This window comes from Sturnira hondurensis, unplaced genomic scaffold (genome assembly GCF_014824575.4).
Source record: "Sturnira hondurensis isolate 20B ecotype Veracruz unplaced genomic scaffold, ASM1482457v3 Scaffold0008459, whole genome shotgun sequence".
Classification (NCBI taxonomy): domain Eukaryota; kingdom Metazoa; phylum Chordata; class Mammalia; order Chiroptera; family Phyllostomidae; genus Sturnira; species Sturnira hondurensis.
Genome location: NW_028081090.1, coordinates 348,303 through 367,415, shown reverse-complemented (window position 1 = coordinate 367,415; position 19,113 = coordinate 348,303). Strand labels below are relative to the sequence as shown.

Sequence of the window (19,113 nt, the reverse complement as noted above, 5' to 3'; positions counted from 1 at the left end):
CCACTCACATTTCTCTTGGGTATAGAGATAGCCTTCAATGGTTGGCTGTCCTGGAAGCTTGCATGTCTGGGGAGCCTCTTTCATCCTTTTCTTAAGTTCCTCCATCTCTTCTCGGGTACTAGAGAAATGGTTCCTTGTCTGCCAAGACACGATCATCACAATCATTACCGTCATCACCAGCATCATGAACAAACGATTTTTGGCCAGACACCCAAAGTTTTCTTGGCTTTTGTCAGGTGTTACAACACAGTAAAAAACAAGTGCTGAATGCCACACAGAGTAGGAAACCATTTTATGGAGTTTAAGTACTAAAGACTAAAAGGAAAACAAACAGATGGAGATCTACCCATAAAACCCCACTTGGGAGAATTTTTTCCAACAGGAATTACATGAGACTCCAATAAATAAGGGCTCTTACAATTCTGAGCCTGAGACTGACCGCTGCTTCACCCAAAGGGAGGCAGTTCCCAAAGAGAATATTATCATGGCAACAACGTTGAAGTTCTGCCTCAAGTGAAGTTGCTGCCTACTTGACTCCAAAAGAATTCTGGACATTAGGATAAAATAGGGAGGGGGCTCTCTTTGAAGACAGGGAAACAGAAAACTTCTGTTTTCATAATCATGAATAATAAAAGCTAAAGGTAAGAAGTAATATTTTAAAAATACACAACTAAAGCTCAAGGGCAAAACACAGCTTAAAACATGGGTGTACAGCGGGCCTGCGAACCACATGATCGTGGTTCGATTCCCAGTCAGGGCACATGCCTGGGTTGCAGGCCAGTTCCCAGCAGGGGACACATAAGAGGCAACCATACATTGATATTTCTCTCCCTCTCTCCTTCCCTTCCCCTCTAATATTAAATAAATAAAATCTTTAAAAAAAAAAAACAACATGGGTGTACAAATCATTAGAGCCCTGGCTAGTGTGGCTCAGTGGATTGAGTGCCGGCCTGCAAACCAAAGGGTTGCCAGTTCAATTCCCACTCAGGGCACATGCCTGGGTTGCAGGCCAGGTCCCCAGTAGGGGGCACGCAAGAGATAACCATACACTGATGTTTCTTTCCCTTTCTTTCTCACTCTCTTCTACTCTCTCTAAAAATAAATTTAAAAAGTGAAATCTTAAAAAATACAATGCCTTGCACAGAGTATTTGTTCCTTATATCAACAAGCATTCATTCCATGAGAATTAAATAAATAACAAAATACATATGTGACAAGAATGGGAAAGCTGTGCTTATGCCCATCTGTAAGGGCTACCATGGGAGAGAAGGTGGAGAAAACCTTTAAAATTAATTTAGTTAACTCTAAGAATAAGTAATGAAAAAAGGAAGAGAGGGGAAAATGCACATTCAACGTAATAAAATCCACAATGAAAGAATCATGACTGACAAGCAGGGAATTAGCATAAAACCTGTACTTCCACAAGTCCACAGCTGGGTTCTGATCTGGGAGCCATGCAGCAACTCAGCAACCCTTCACAGACAGAGGCATCAGTGGGTGGAGGGCTGGGCTAGAACCACAGTCAGCCCCAAAGACAGAGAAGAGCTAAGGACGGTATGCTAAAATATCTGTAATTCACACCAGTGTGTCCCGACAAATTGGCTGGGCTGCAGAAACCTAGACTCCCAAGGTCAAGGTCATCAGGGCTTAAATCCAATTGGAATGCAGAGACAGGTGGAAAAAACCCATGTGCCAACTTACGTTCTGCAAACTGAGCTGGAGTTTTTGTTTGTATGGGAGGAAATCCTGTGTGAGCTCCACAGTCAGGTTGTTGGAAATGAAGAGGCTGTGGAGAAAGGCCAAGACCTAGGGAAAACATGTCAAAATAACTTTATCACCGGCACCTTCTCCTTGATGAGATAAAGAAAACAGAAGCACAGAAAAGAAACTCCACATAGCGTTTCACTAGTGTAGTGTTAAAAGCAGTCTTGCAAACAGAAACATGTCCACACCCAGCTATTCTCCTACTGGGCTAAACATGTATACTGAACTCAGTTTCAGAAAATAAGAACTACTGACAAATTAATCCTTCATTTGGATCCTGTTCAGAGAGCACACAAAACCATTCATACTGTGGTGGGCAATAGGGCGATAAACTGTCTTTTCTCTCTAAATCCTCAGGACTGGCACAGAGCAGATATTCAACAAATATTTGTTGAATAAATCACTGAATGGATAAATGAATGAGGTTGGAAGCTGCATGTTTATGAAGACTGCCCTAATGCTAAAGAATTTACCCAAGGAGCCTGAACCCAATTTCAAATTAGAAAGGTTTTGAGGGGGTTGCAGAAGAAGACATCTGAATGATCAGGAAAACATCATAAATGTCCAAAATGTTCAACCCCACTAAAAATCAAATACCCATAAATAAAAACAAAAGAAAATATGACTTTCATCCCTCAAATACAAACATTTTAAAAATAATGCTCAATGCTGCCAATAGAGAAATATAACAAGTAGTAGTTAAAATTGATCTATTCTTTTTAGAAAGTAAACAGGTGAGCACACATAAATATGCACATACACCATACACATATAGACACATATGTACATATAAACACAGACTACCATATTTTGCCATGTATAATGCACACAATTTTTGCCCAAGTTTTTGAGAGGAAAAATAAGGATGCACATTATACATGGGTAGTACTAATTCTGTATCTATAGCAATGTTTTTGGCCCTGGCTGGTGTAGCTCAGTGGATTGAGCACGGGCCTGAGAACCACACGATCGCGGTTCGATTCCCAGTCAGGGCACGTGCCTGGGTTGCAGGCCAGTTCCCATCAGGGGACACACTGGAGGCAACCATACACTGATATTTCTCTCCTTCTCTCCTTCCCTTCCCCTCTAAAGATAAATAAATAAAATCTTTAAAAAAAGGAAATGTTTTTAATTCTTTTATTTATGCTTAAATGTTAAAATTGTAACTCTAGAAAACAATAACAATATCTGTACGCAAAGACCCTGGAATATGATAATCACTTTTGTTCCTAAATATAAATAAATACATAATTGAGTTTAAAAATTAAAATGAAAAGATCTTTTTCCTGAGAGTTTGGGCCAAAACCATGCATGCACATTACACATGGGAGTGCATCATACATGGCAAAATACAGCATATATGTATATATACATAAACACATACAAAACTACATATAGTTTTTTATATAGTACTATATATAGTACTATACACATGTGTGTATACATGTGTTGTGTATGTGTGTGTGTGTGTTTACCACATACACAATAGTGCACACAATCTTCCTGTTACTCTCCCAAGCTTTCCCATCTCAGGAAATGACAACACTCCCCAGTCAATCAAAGCAGAATGTAAAGAATCATCCCTGATTTCTCTTTCACTCACATCTCAATCCAATCCCTTGGTAATTCCTATCAGCTTTGCTTCCAAACATACCTCTAGGCCAGCCATTCTCTTCTACTTCCATTACCACTATCCTAACCCAAACCAACTTTTCTTGCCGAGACCACAGCAACAGCCTCCTATCTGGTTTCTTCACTACCAATGTTGGCCTCTTCCAAACCATTCTCTAAACAACAATATCAGCTCAGGTCATATCCTTTTTGACACCCCTCAGAGGTTGTCCGCTGCCCTTTGACTACCATCTGAACCCCTTACCATAGCTACGGACCTGACACATTCCGTTCCGATGTTATTTGCTGCCACCCCCTCATTCTCACCAGTACCTAAAGGCTCATTCTTTCATTCCTCAATTAGACCATTCTCTCCTAAGTATGTCTTTCTGTGCCTAGAGTGTTCTTTCCCCGTTATGCACACTGCCCCATCTTTGCTTTCTTGAGATCTGAACTAACACTTTCAGAAGACCTCCTTGACTACTTGATCTAAAGTAGCTGCCCAGTTTTGTTCTTTGTTTTAGTGCTTATGCAACTTACACTTATTGTATTTATGTATATGTCTTCCTTCCCTTCTGTCTACCCCATGAGAAAGGAGTATTCATAAAGACAGAAACTGAGTCTGTCTTATTCACTATAGTATAACCAGTGTTTACTACAGTGCCTGGCACATAATACAAGCACAATACATGTTTATGGGATGAATGACTAAATGGTTGTTAGCACATACATATACAGATATATACAAATGACAGATACATATGAACACAGATGTACATATACTCATGTGCAATATATACATGTCTACGCACACAGGTGTACACATACCCACATCTACAAGTGCCTAAATATACTCAGATACAGAAATAAATATAATAGATACACAGAGAATATGGGAATAAGATACCATTATATTAACAATGACTATCTCTGTATAGGGAATTTGCTGCTTCTTTTGTTTTTCCTATAATTTTCTCTAGTTTTTCTGCAATAATACATTTGTTATAATTTTTAAAAGTTGTTAAAATTCAACATAGTTGTCAAATCAAAGCACATCATATTTTATAAGAAATTAAGGAGATTTAAGTAAAAAAATTAAAGATAGAAGTAAAAATGGTAGAATGGGTAGTTACTGGGTACAAGACACATGAGTTCCTAGCACAGTGCCTGGTATATGAAGGGTATTTTCAAAAGCTTTATGAAAGCACAAGAGGAAAAAAGGAAGGAGAACAAGGTAAGAAGAAGAGTGACAGAAAAAGCTAAGGAAGGAAAAAAGAAGAGAGGAAAAATCAAAGAAAGAAAAATCATAGGTGGAGAGAGAAAACAGGGGAGGAAAGACAGATTCATTATTAAACACTGACTATCACATTCTTTGAAAATCCAATTTTATAATTCTAAGTTCTCCACATTTGCCAAATATTCAATAAATATTTTTAGAGCATTAATCAACAGGTAGAACTTACCGGCTCCACAATATTGAACTTCTTGGACTCCTGCACTTCCTGGATTTGATAAACATAATCAAGGGAGGACTCAAAAAAAACGTGCCTCTCCTTGTCCACCTGCAGGTCTGCCTGTAGAGGAAGGGCAGGTAGCACATGTCACAAACTGGTGTAGTCATTCATGTAAGTCGGTGTTTATGGAATCAACAGAATGCTATAGCTAGGGGAGAATTTAGGCACCCAGAGGTGATCTTATCCCTTTATTCTACAGATAGGGAACATGAAGCCAAGAGATAAAATGTAACTGATGCAAGACTTCTGGTTTCCGGTCCTATGAGTAAGAAGCTTAGAAGTTATCATGCCCATCCTCACACAGGAAAATAGCTGAATGAGATGAAAATTAACAACTCTTCTTAGATCCAAAGTCATGGGAAAACCAATGTTTTGAAAATGTACAGACCTTTGAATATGGAGAATCAGAGCACATCCACCAGAGCAGAAGCCTAGTGCTATAGCCAGTATCAGACTTTGAGAACTCTCCAGTGGGTCCAAGGTTATGGCATACATGGTTGCTGAGCCTGCACCCTTCCAAAAACACATCCAATATATCCCTATATTTACAGCAATTCCTCCTGAAAGACAACTGAGAACCAATCGAACAACTTTTGCACAAGAAACAAGAGAAGAAGAGGTTGGTGCATAGAGAAGGCTGAGGAATCGCAACAGACCTCTGGAAGCTGAGGGAACCCAGAACCAGAAGAACTGGTAATGCCATTGTTTACATCTTCTGGGCACGTGGATGGCAGACAGGAGCTCCATCCAGGTTCTATGGCCAATAACCTGCAGGGCGCTGCAGCATATCCCTAGCTACCACTTTTGGAGTTAGATCCAACAGACACAGGAGGCCTGTAGCTTGCATAAAAGGAGCTCCTCCACCCACAGACAGATCCAGCAGGTATGGCAGGGTTGTGCTTCCCCCAATGGGCTTCATATGCGAAAAGCACTCCCCACCTGGAGAGAATGCAGAGATAACAAAACATTGTGGTATCTGGCTGCAGGGCTATCACATCCAGAGGAAGTGCAGGGACAGTGGGGTGCTACTGCATGTTCATGTGGCACTACCCCTCCTGGAAAGAGTCTGGAGCTGGCCAATGGGCCGTGTGCCTGCCCACAGGACTGCCCCATCAGAGAAAGTGCGGAAACACGGGAACACTGCTGCATGCAAATGTCAAATGACTATACTGTCCACCTGCAATGAATACAACTAACTCTTGTATGCCAACTATACTTAAATCTTTCAAAATTAAATAAAATTTAAAGAATCAAAAGCATAATTCATGAAAGGAAAATTTTATAAGTTGTATTTCATTAAAATTAAAAACTTCTGCTCTGTGAAAAATTTCATTAAAAGACTAAAAAGACAACCATAGATGGGGAGAAAAATATTTTTAAAACATGTATTGGATACTGGACTGATATCTAAAATATATGGATGCTTCTTAAATATAACAGTAAGAAAATTAACCAATTAAAAGTTGGCAGAAAATTTAAATAGACATCTCAACAAGGATGACCTAGAAATGACAATCATATGACAGACGTTCCGCATCCTATGTCATCAGGTAAATGCAAATCTCAACAGTAATGAGATAATACTACCTACCCATTAGAATGGCTCAAATAAAATTTAAAAATAAGTAAAATAAAATGCTGTTATAAAAAAAAAACAGACACCAAATGCTGGCAAGCATGTGGTGCAATAGGAGCTCTCATTCATTACTGGTTGGAATAACAAAAATTGTAAAGCCACTTTCAAAGATATTTTGCAGTTTATAACAAAACTAAATATTATCTTATCATGGAATTCAGCAAATTCATTCTTTGCTATTGTTTCAAATGACTTGGAAAGATATGTACATAAAAACCTGTACACATATGTTTATATAGCAGCTTTACTACTATTTGACACAATTTGGAGGAAGCCAAGATGTCCTTCCACAGAATAGACTCAACTGCTCAGACTAACTCCTTCTGAGCTCCAATACCAAAGTAGCAGCTTGAAAGGCACCACTGGTACACAGGGAGAGACTGAAGTGTCTGGCATCAAGGTGAGCAGAGGCCATTGTCCTATTGCTAAACCTCCCCCCACAAAGTCTCATATCTGAGACTCCATCAACCTGGCTAACATTGTTTGGCCCACCTTGGAGATCCCCAGAGACTTCACCCCACCCAGCTTACAGGCCCACCCAAGCTCCTTTTCCATATGAATGGCTGGTCTTGGCTCATACTTCACAACTTCCTAAATTCTCTCAAAAAACCAACAGCTGTCCTGAGTGAGCCCCAGGTCTGGCACTAGCAGTAACTAGATTAGAATCACAGCTTGGCTTCCCATGGGAATCTCCAAGCCCAGCACAAGTAGCAGCCATCTCAGATTGCTTTAAAGTTCAGGCAGGGTGGCCCCGGGCAAAACACAGGTGGGGGCTGGCCTTGGCCTGAACCATCCTGGAATCCCCAGAGCCTGTGCACCCAGGGGACAACTACAGATCATGTTGGAGCACCACCACCCTGTCCCTGCACAGCTGATCCTCCAGAGGGTGGAGGTTGGTGGTCAGTGGTCTCAGCCAGTCCTTGCAGCTGACTGGCCTGGGTAGATCCTTCCTGTTGATCTGCCAACAGCAACCAGGGCTGAACTACAAGAGGACAGTGTACTCAGCCCACACAAAGGGCACACCTCAAGTACCTGCTTGGGTGGTAGGGGAGGCTGTGCCACTGGACCCCATAGGACACCTACTACACTGGCCACACTACCAAGACATGGAGTCAGAGCAGCTCTACCTAATACATAGAAACACAGGGAGGCTGCCAAAATGAGGAGACAAAGAAACACAGCCCAAATGAAGGAACAGGGCAAAACTCCAGTAAAAGAGCTAAACAAAATAGAGATAAGCAATCTGTCATATGCAGAGTTCAAAACACTGGTTATAAGCATGCTCAAGGAACTTAGTGAGGACCTCGGCAGCATAAAAAAGTTCCAGTCAGAAACTAATGATTCACTAATTGAAATAAAGAATAATTTACAGAGAAACAACAGTAGAGTGCATAAAGCTGAGAGTCAAATCAATGATTTGGAACACAAAGAAACAAAAAACAACCACGTAGAACAAGAAGAAAAGAGTCCAAAAAAAATTAGGAGGATAAGCAGCCTGTGGGAAAACTTCAAGAAGTCCAACATTTGCATCGTATGGGTGCCAGAGGAGAAGAGAAAGAGCAAGACATTGGAAATCAATCTGAGAAATACTGAAAAAAGTTCCTTAATTTGATGAAGGAAATAGACATGCAAGTCCAGGAAGCACAGAGAATCCCAAACAAGATGGATGCAAAGAGGCCCAGACCAAGACACATCATAATCAAAATGCCAAAAGTAAAGGTAAAGAGAATCTTAAAAGCAGCAAGAGAAGTTAGTTATAAGATGGTTGCCAGATAGGAGGGTGGTGAAGGAGAACGGATGAAGAAGTGAGGGAATTAAGAAGTACAAATAGGTAGCTACAGAATAGCCACAAGGATGTAAATTACAGTATAGGAAATGGAGTAGCCAAAGAACTTATACACATGACCCATGGACATGAACAATGGTGGGGAGATTGCCTGAGGGAGTGGGAGGGTGCTGGGTGGAGGGGGGGGCAAATGGGAAAAATCAGGACAACTGTAATAGCACAATCAATAAAACATAATTATTTTAAAAATCTGAAAAAAGATGCTCAAGGTCACTAGCTATGAGAAAAACACAAATCAAAACTACAATTAGATACCACCTCACACTTGTCAGAATGGCTATTCTCAACAAGACAGGTGATAACAAGTGTTGGAGAGGTTGTAGAGAAAAAGGAACCCCCATTCACTGCTGGTGCGAATGTCAACTGGTACAGACCCTGTGGAAGACAGATGGAGCTTTCTCAAAAAATTAAGGACAGAGTTACCATATGACCCAGTAACCCCTCTTTTGGGTATCTACCTGAAAAATTTGACAACATTTATTCGTAAAGATATATGCACCCCTATGTTTGTTCCAGCATTATTCACAGTGGCCAAGACATGGATACAACATGACTGGATAAAGAAGACATAGTTCAAATATACAGTGGAATACTACTCAGCCGTAAGAAAAGACAAAACACTGCCTTTGCAACAACATGGATGGACCTTGAGAATACCACGCTAAATGTAGTCAGATGGAAAAACTGAAGAGCCATATGATCTCACTCATAGGTGAGATATAAAACTGAAAGCAGCCCTGGCTGCTGTAGGTCAGTGGATTGAGTGGGAACCTGTGAACCAGAGGATCATGCTTCGATTCCCAGTCAGGGCACGCGCCTGGGTTGCAGGCCAGTTCCCAGCAGGGGACGCACGAGAGGCAACCATACACTGATATTTCTCTCCCTCTCTCCTTCCCTCCCCCTCTAAGGATAAATAAATAAATAATCTTTTTTAAAAAAGTGAAAGCAACAAATAAATAAGACAAACAAAAACTCACAGACGTAGACAACGAACAGTAAGGTGGTTAACAGCAGGATGGGGTGGGAGTGATAAGGGGGTCAAAATAAATGGTGATGGAAGGAGATTTGAGTCTAGGTAGTGACCACATAAATGCAATGTGACTTGGAACTTATATCTTTTTATTAATCGATTTAATCCCAATAAATGTAATTCAAATGAATCAATAATAGGGGAAACTAGACGCAGGGTAGTAAGAATGTAGAGGAACTCTCTGTACTTACCATTGAAATTTTATAGCTAAAACCACTCTAAAGATAAAGTCTCTTAATATTTTTTTTAAATGTGGCTGACCCAAGGATCCCCAGTGTTTTTCTGACTGAACAAGTACAAAGGCCACATCCTTGCTCACGAGGAAAGTTATCAGAGACATCTATAGACAGCATCAAACTACTGGAACACTCCAGAACTTTCATTGCATCTGCCTCAAAAAGACTAAAGTGCAGACAAGTGTCCAGAGTTCCAATCCCCCAAGTTTGGTAATTCCCTAGGACGACTCACAGGACTCAGGAAACAGTCCTACTCAGGGCTAAGATTTATTTTAGTGAAAGGACACAGACAAAACCATCAAAAGAAAGAGATACATGGGGTGAAGTCCAGAGGAAACCAGGTGCACGCTTCCAGGAGGTGGCGTCACACAGGTCAAACTCAATGCCTCCAGCAAGAGGTTAGAACAGACCATGAAATGCTGTCTACCAAGGAAGCCCATTAGAGACTAAAGGTCCTGGGTTTTTCCTGGGGGGTGTACATAGGCATCCTCTGCTTGGACATGTACCAAATGCCAGACTCCCGGAAGAAAAGAAGGTGTTTAGCACAAAGCACATTGTTTGTACAGGCAGGCTAGGCACTCTGAGTCACTTCCGTTTAGGGGAACTTGGATCTGTGTAGGAACTGCTTACCAGCCAAGTTCCCAGACACCCACCAAGAGCAATTCCTGTAAGCAGACATTTTGATGCACAGTGGTCTCTGGACTGTTATGTTAACTCTTTTGTACATGGGAATTGTGGCACAGAATAGATGAAAAAGGAAGAAAACCAAATTGTGGGAAAGTTAACAGCAGAAGACTCCAGATTAGTACTTAGTTCCACTTTATGAGAAACAAATAGTCCTTTGCCGTCTCAATACTAAGTCCGTCCACAACTGAGGCTCGACTCATCATCTGGAAGCACATCACATGGTGTCACGGATACTCACTATTATCGAGTGTCTGGAGATGAGCTTCAATTTGCCACGATGTATGTGGCCTCGAACAACATGATCTCTAAGAATATTCACACCTCACGAATACCTTATTCAATTGGGTTCACCTTTCATATCTGAATCTACAATATCTCCATGTTACAGAATCTTCTATCTAATACATAGATCCAGTTTTCCATTTAAAGAAGACTTAATCAGTTAATTCCTTCATTCTCTTCCCCAGTGCTTCTCTTCTGACGCAGTCCCTCTCCCCTAGATTACTGTAATAGTTTCCTAAATTGGTTTCCCGCTTCCAGTCTCTCCCTAATCTAATCCATCCTACAGCCCCAGCCAGTTTAAGATTCCTGAAGTAGCTCTAGCTGGTGTGGCTCAATGGATTGAGTGCTGGCCTGCGAACCAAACAGTTGCTGGTTCAATTCCCAGTCAGGGCACATGCCAGATCCAGGTCCCCAGTTGGGGGCATGCAAGAGGCAACCATACATTGATGTTTCTCTCCCTCACTTTCTCCCTCTCTTCCTAAAAATAATAAGTAAAAAAAAAATTTTTTAAATCTTTGCACAACCAAAGGCCTTCACTGATCCTCCCAGAGCCAACAGAATTCAATACAAACTCCCGACCCTATTTCTCCACAATACCATCTCAACTTACCTGATCTTAACTTGTATTTCATTACCCTCCAGTAGTAATGCAAATTCTGGTCGAACTATTTCCCAAACATCATCCTCTATGTTTTGCATCCTTGGGATGACCACCCTGCACTTGAAGGGTCCATTTCTCCACTTCTGTGCATCCGTTTCCCTGTTATTCAATGACCACCTCAAATTGGAAGGCAGCATTCTTCCCCCAAGGCAATCCTCCACATTCAATGTTGTTTATCCTGCAAATACTTTTTCCCAGCCCAACAAGGGCACCACATACACATTTGTGTTACAGTATGTAAAAAATCCTACTCGTGAGTCATGTGTATTCTGATCCTCATGGTGAGCTGCCCTTATTGTCTCTGTCTGTAGTCCTGGTGCATCCAGCATTAGCCTGGCCTATAGTAGGCACTCAGCAAGTAGTGACTTCTTTGAACTGAAATCAACACAAGTGCCATATAAGCTGTAGTCCCAGTGCAGGACCAAAACATTCAACTCTATCCTCATGGAATCTAGGATGAGAAACTTACTTAGAACTGGGTGGGATTCTGGAGATCACAGAGTACCACTCCTCCTTGGACAGATAGGGGGACTCAGACCAAGACAGGAACACCTTATTCATTCACACCATGAGACCATGGAGGAGCTGGCTTGAGAACTCATGGCATGTGAGTCCCAGGCCATGGTTTTAACAGCAAACACGACTATTACACATGACTCTCAGCTGAGGTGCAGTATGAGGAAAACTTTGCAATAGGAAGCTGTCATTATTACTGAGGTTACAGCTGGCAAGGAAAGCTGGGGACACGCTTCGGAACATACCTCTTGTAACTGAGATTCTTTCTTTTTGGAAGACAGATGTAAGTGCCGATCCAGTAAAGAATAAAACCTCTCACCATCCTTTTCAAATTTCTTTTTCCGCTCCTAGACATGGGAGAGAAGGCACAGATTAAGATGTCTTTAGTTTTAATTCAGTTTGCTGAGAACTGAGAATGAAGGACACAGTGCCAGGTTTCATGTGCCCAATCTCCCTATTTCCTGGGTAGAAAAAGAAAAACAAAAGAGTATTTGCTTTTGCATTGGTCTTGGCAGTTTTGACTTCCTCAAATATAGTCCTGAATCACTCCGCGTGCACAAAGGGCAGTTCATAGCAAAATTAAATACAAGGTAGAGAGTTCCCATATACGCCCTGCCCCTACACAGAAACAGCCTCTCCCAGTATGAATGTCCCCCACCACAGTAGTACATTTGCTACAATTGATTAATCTACATTGACACATTAAAATCATCCGAAGTCCATACTTTACACTGGAATTCACTCCTAGTGTTTTTTACATTGTAGTGGTTTGAACAAATGTATAATGCCTATATTCATCATTATGGTATCATATACAATATTTTTGCTGCCAAAAGCTCTGTATCTACTCATTCCTTCCCTTACCAACCTCTGCTCTTTTTACTGTCTCCATAGGTTTGCCTTTTTCAAAATGTCATGCAATTGAAATCACACAGTACGTAGTCTTATTGGATTGACTTCTTTCATTCAGCAATATACATTTAAGTTTCCTCTGTGGATGTTCGTGGCTTTATAGCTCATTTCTTTTCAGTTCTGAATAGTATGGCATTGTCTGGGTGCACCACACTTTACGTTTCACTCATCACTAAAGAACATCCTGGTTGCTTCCAAGTTTCAGCAATTATGAAAAAAGCTGCTAAAAACATCCATGTTGAGCATTTTGCATGGACATAAGATTTCAACTCCTTTGGGTAAATATCAAGGACTACAACTGCTGGATCACATGGTAAGAGTATACGTAGTTTTCTAAGAAACCGCCAAACTCTCTTTTAAAGTGGCTGTACCACCATCTGGCAAAATGGTGTTAGCTGTGCATTCCCAACACCACTGAATGAGAGTTCCTGATGCTCCTCATGCTCACCAGCATTTGGTGTTGTTGGTGTTCTGGATTATACCCTTTCAATAAGTGTGTAGTGGTATCTGACTGTTATTTTACTTTGCCCTTCCCTAATAACATATGATGTGAAACACCTTTTCATAAGATTATTTGCAATTTGTATATTTTCTTTGGTGAGGTATCTGTTAAGGTCTTTGACCCACCTTTTAAGCCAGCTGTTTGCTTTCTCATTGTTGAGTATTAAGAGTTCTTTGTAAAGTTCTGGCACATATATGCAATGGAATATTACTTGACCATAAAGAATGAAATATTACCATTTGCAACAGTATGGATGGACCCAGAAGGTATTATGCTAAGTGAAGGAATTTGGTCAGAGAAAGACAAATACCATACGATGTCACTTACATATGGAATCTAATGAACAAAATAAATGAACAAACAAAATTGAAATAGACTCATAGATACAGAGAACAAACAGATGGTTGCCAGAGAGGAAGGAAGTTCAGGTACTGAGTGAAAGATAAGGGGATTAAGAAGTAAAAATTGGTAGTTATAAAATAGTCATAGGGATGTAAAGTTAAACACAGGAAATAGAGTCAATAATATTGTAACAACTATATATGGTACCAGGTAAATAGTGAAAATATCAGGGGTGATCACTTCGTAAAGTAAATGACTGTTTAACCTCTATGTTGTACACCTGAAACTAATACAAAACAATACTGAATCTAAATTGTAATTGAAAAATAAAATTAAAAAATAGTTCTTTGTATATTTTGGATCCCGGTCCTTTATCAGACATGCATGTTGCAAATGTTTTCTCCCAATCTATGGCCTGTCTTCTCTCTCCCAATCTGTGGCCTGTCTTCTCATTCACTTGACATCATTTTTCAAGGGACTGAACTTTTAAAAAAACTTGAATGAAGTCTACCTGATATACGAGTGATTTGTGGCTGCAAGTTAACAAAAAGCCCAACTGACTGATTCAGTCACTTTGTCCCTGGCCACTTTGTCTCTCTTCAACATTGTACTAGCCCTTAAGTTTTAATATACTGAAGCTTCAACAAACCCATTTGTTCATGCAAATTAACAGTTAAGATTCTGGAATTACCTATGTTAGAAGGCATTTAATTTTACATTTGGTTTATAGTGGGAGTCAAGGAGCAGGAGGAAAATTATACCCATACCATACAGAACAAAGGGATTAGCTTTTGAAACTGAAGAGACCAGACAGACTCAAATTTAAATCATGGCCCTGCTATTTTTGTAGCCTGTGTGACCACAAACAAGTTCTTACCCCCTCTGATCCTTGGTTTCTTCATCTATAAAACATGGATAATATCTTCCTCACAGGGTACTGTGAGAATCAAATTCAGTATGGGCCCTGATGAATACTAAGTAATGAACTACTGTTAGTTCCCTTACCTTCTTCTATAAACAAAATTTTTTCAGTTCTTTTTCTTTTTCACTCGATCCTTCCACCACCCCCCATTCTTCCCCCCAGAACTGTCAGCCTGCTCTCTATTTATAAATTTGTTTCTGTTTTGCTTGTTAGTTCAGTTTGTTCATTAGATTCCACATACGAGTGAAATCATATGCCATTGGCCTTTCGCTGACTGGCTTATTTCACTTAGCATAATGTTCTCCAGATCCACCCATGCTGTTGCAAAGCGTAAAATGTTCTTCATTTTTATGGCCAAGTAGTACTTCATTATATAAATGTACCATGGCTGTTTTACCTACTCTATCTACAAAATATTTTTAAGTTGATAAGACCTAAACAGTAGCCACTAACCACAGGTAGCTATTAAATTTAAAGTAATTAGAATTAAATAATCTTTAAAATTCAATTCCTCAGTCACACTAGACACATTTCAATTGTGCACTAGCCTCATGTGGCTACAAGCTACTTAGTGTACAACTCGGATACAGCACATTTGACATTTCTTTAAAAAAAAAAAGAAGCAGAATCCACAAATTACAATCCAATTTGAGGGGTTACGTGCAGTTGAGGTCCATCATCACCTACCCTCTCCAGAGGTGACTTTGCAGCCAGCTGCTATCAGAACGGGGTTACGAGCTTACTTCAGTCTGGCTCATTTCAGCAAGGTCACCCTTGTAATTACAAATACACCCTACAATAGTTCACACAGAAAGGACAATGAGGTGGAGGAGAGGAGCAGATAACAGCCTCATTTTCATTGCAGAAGGGAGAAAAGAACTTTTGTTATCTTTCTGTTCAATGATGCAATTCCCTTCTGCTGTAGTTTTCAAGGGAGCTAGAAAACAGACGTGACCTCCTCCCAAGGCAAGGTCCATTCTATATATACCATTAACAGTGGGAATATAAGACAGAAAACTGTACTTAAACAAGAATTAAATTTAAAAAAAATAAAATAGAAGTATAAAAAAAAACAGTGGGGATGACACACGCTTTTAACTCTCTACTCTCCAAAGTAAATGCAGCTGCTTTTCTATTTTTAGGGACAGACTACCCTGTAAAAGGATCTGATCAATAACATGATCACATTAGCCTGTGTTTGCAAGAGAGTAGATTTGTCTTCTGTCTACAGAGTAGAGACATATTTGCTGAACCGAATTCCCTTGTGTCTTCCTGAATTGGCTTATTTTGCCTTGGATGTGGAGTAAAAACAACATTTCTGTACCGCCAGCGATGACATCAATTGGCACAACCACTTGGAGATCACGTTGGCAATATACCTCATAAAGATGTGCATGGCCCACAATGCAGACATTCTATTTCTTGGTTATAAAGTTTCAAATGTGCACAAGAAGACACATACTCCGCTTTTATAGGAGAATTGCTTGTACTGGCATAAAATGGAAGCAACTGTCTCATGAATCAACAAGAGAATGCTTAAAGAAATCATGATATACTGTCACAATGGAATACTGTGTAGCAATAAAAATGAAAGAACTCCAGTTAAATATATGAACACAGGCTGGGCGTCGCAGAAAAGGGTGGGCAAAAGTAGGTTTGCAGTTATAAGTAGGTGAATACAGCTTATTCTTGTATCATTGTTTACTAATTATTGTATTATTTTCCATGTGAACACCGTAAACCTACTCTTGCCCACCCCATCTATAATTGTGAGTGGAAAAAAAAGTCAAGGTACAAAAAGAATACGTGCAGACTTTTTCCTTTTTCATAGATGTGAAAAGCAGTAATAGCACAGTATGTTTACTACATGTCAGACATTGTTCTAAATATTCTATAGTAACACTTTTCACTGCTCACAACAACTCTATAAGGTAGGTACTATTATTCAGTATAGATAAGGAAGCTAAGACCCACAGAAGTGAAGCAACTTGCCAACGCTCTTCAANTGGGAGAGTAACAGGAAGATTGTGTGCACTATTGTGTATGTGGTAAACACACACACACACATACACAACACATGTATACACACATGTGTATAGTACTATATATAGTACTATATAAAAAACTATATGTAGTTTTGTATGTGTTTATGTATATATACATATATGCTGTATTTTGCCATGTATGATGCACTCCCATGTGTAATGTGCATGCATGGTTTTGGCCCAAACTCTCAGGAAAAAGATCTTTTCATTTTAATTTTTAAACTCAATTATGTATTTATTTATATTTAGGAACAAAAGTGATTATCATATTCCAGGGTCTTTGCGTACAGATATTGTTATTGTTTTCTAGAGTTACAATTTTAACATTTAAGCATAAATAAAAGAATTAAAAACATTTCCTTTTTTTAAAGATTTTATTTATTTATCTTTAGAGGGGAAGGGAAGGAGAGAAGGAGAGAAATATCAGTGTATGGTTGCCTCCAGTGTGTCCCCTGATGGGAACTGGCCTGCAACCCAGGCACGTGCCCTGACTGGGAATCGAACCGCGATCGTGTGGTTCTCAGGCCCGTGCTCAATCCACTGAGCTACACCAGCCAGGGCCAAAAACATTGCTATAGATACAGAATTAGTACTACCCATGTATAATGTGCATCCTTATTTTTCCTCTCAAAAACTTGGGCAAAAATTGTGTGCATTATACATGGCAAAATATGGTAGTCTGTGTTTATATGTACATATGTGTCTATATGTGTATGGTGTATGTGCATATTTATGTGTGCTCACCTGTTTACTTTCTAAAAAGAATAGATCAATTTTAACTACTACTTGTTATATTTCTCTATTGGCAGCATTGAGCATTATTTTTAAAATGTTTGTATTTGAGGGATGAAAGTCATATTTTCTTTTGTTTTTATTTATGGGTATTTGATTTTTAGTGGGGTTGAACATTTTGGACATTTATGATGTTTTCCTGATCATTCAGATGTCTTCTTCTGCAACCCCCTCAAAACCTTTCTAATTTGAAATTGGGTTCAGGCTCCTTGGGTAAATTCTTTAGCATTAGGGCAGTCTTCATAAACATGCAGCTTCCAACCTCATTCATTTATCCATTCAGTGATTTATTCAACAAATATTTGTTGAATATCTGCTCTGTGCCAGTCCTGAGGATTTAGAGAGAAAAGACAGTTTATCGCCCTATTGCCCACCACAGTATGAATGGTTTTGTGTGCTCTCTGAACAGGATCCAAATGAAGGATTAATTTGTCAGTAGTTCTTATTTTCTGAAACTGAGTTCAGTATACATGTTTAGCCCAGTAGGAGAATAGCTGGGTGTGGACATGTTTCTGTTTGCAAGACTGCTTTTAACACTACACTAGTGAAACGCTATGTGGAGTTTCTTTTCTGTGCTTCTGTTTTCTTTATCTCATCAAGGAGAAGGTGCCGGTGATAAAGTTATTTTGACATGTTTTCCCTAGGTCTTGGCCTTTCTCCACAGCCTCTTCATTTCCAACAACCTGACTGTGGAGCTCACACAGGATTTCCTCCCATACAAACAAAAACTCCAGCTCAGTTTGCAGAACGTAAGTTGGCACATGGGTTTTTTCCACCTGTCTCTGCATTCCAATTGGATTTAAGCCCTGATGACCTTGACCTTGGGAGTCTAGGTTTCTGCAGCCCAGCCAATTTGTCGGGACACACTGGTGTGAATTACAGATATTTTAGCATACCGTCCTTAGCTCTTCTCTGTCTTTGGGGCTGACTGTGGTTCTAGCCCAGCCCTCCACCCACTGATGCCTCTGTCTGTGAAGGGTTGCTGAGTTGCTGCATGGCTCCCAGATCAGAACCCAGCTGTGGACTTGTGGAAGTACAGGTTTTATGCTAATTCCCTGCTTGTCAGTCATGATTCTTTCATTGTGGATTTTATTACGTTGAATGTGCATTTTCCCCTCTCTTCCTTTTTTCATTACTTATTCTTAGAGTTAACTAAATTAATTTTAAAGGTTTTCTCCACCTTCTCTCCCATGGTAGCCCTTACAGATGGGCATAAGCACAGCTTTCCCATTCTTGTCACATATGTATTTTGTTATTTATTTAATTCTCATGGAATGAATGCTTGTTGATATAAGGAACAAATACTCTGTGCAAGGCATTGTATTTTTTAAGATTTCACTTTTTAAATTTATTTTTAGAGAGAGTAGAAGAGAGTGAGAAAGAAAGGGAAAGAAACATCAGTGTATGGTTATCTCTTGCGTGCCCCCTACTGGGGACCTGGCCTGCAACCCAGGCATGTGCCCTGAGTGGGAATTGAACTGGCAACCCTTTGGTTTGCAGGCCGGCACTCAATCCACTGAGCCACACTAGCCAGGGCTCTAATGATTTGTACACCCATGTTGTTTTTTTTTTTTAAAGATTTTATTTATTTAATATTAGAGGGGAAGGGAAGGAGAGAGGGAGAGAAATATCAATGTATGGTTGCCTCTTATGTGTCCCCTGCTGGGAACTGGCCTGCAACCCAGGCATGTGCCCTGACTGGGAATCGAACCACGATCATGTGGTTCGCAGGCCCGCTGTACACCCATGTTTTAAGCTGTGTTTTGCCCTTGAGCTTTAGTTGTGTATTTTTAAAATATTACTTCTTACCTTTAG

The 19,113-nt window shown here is 40.0% G+C and overlaps 1 protein-coding gene across 1 annotated transcript in view; it reads left to right on the top strand.

Moving 5' to 3' along the window:
- OPHN1 (oligophrenin 1) overlaps nucleotides 1-19,113 on the top strand; it is a 278,964-nt gene that overhangs the window by 125,249 nt on the left and 134,602 nt on the right. Inside the window, exon 5 of the mRNA XM_037054966.1 lies at nucleotides 17,943-18,047. Coding sequence (XP_036910861.1) covers nucleotides 17,943-18,047 — 105 coding nt within the window. The remainder of the gene's footprint in view (nucleotides 1-17,942; nucleotides 18,048-19,113) is intronic.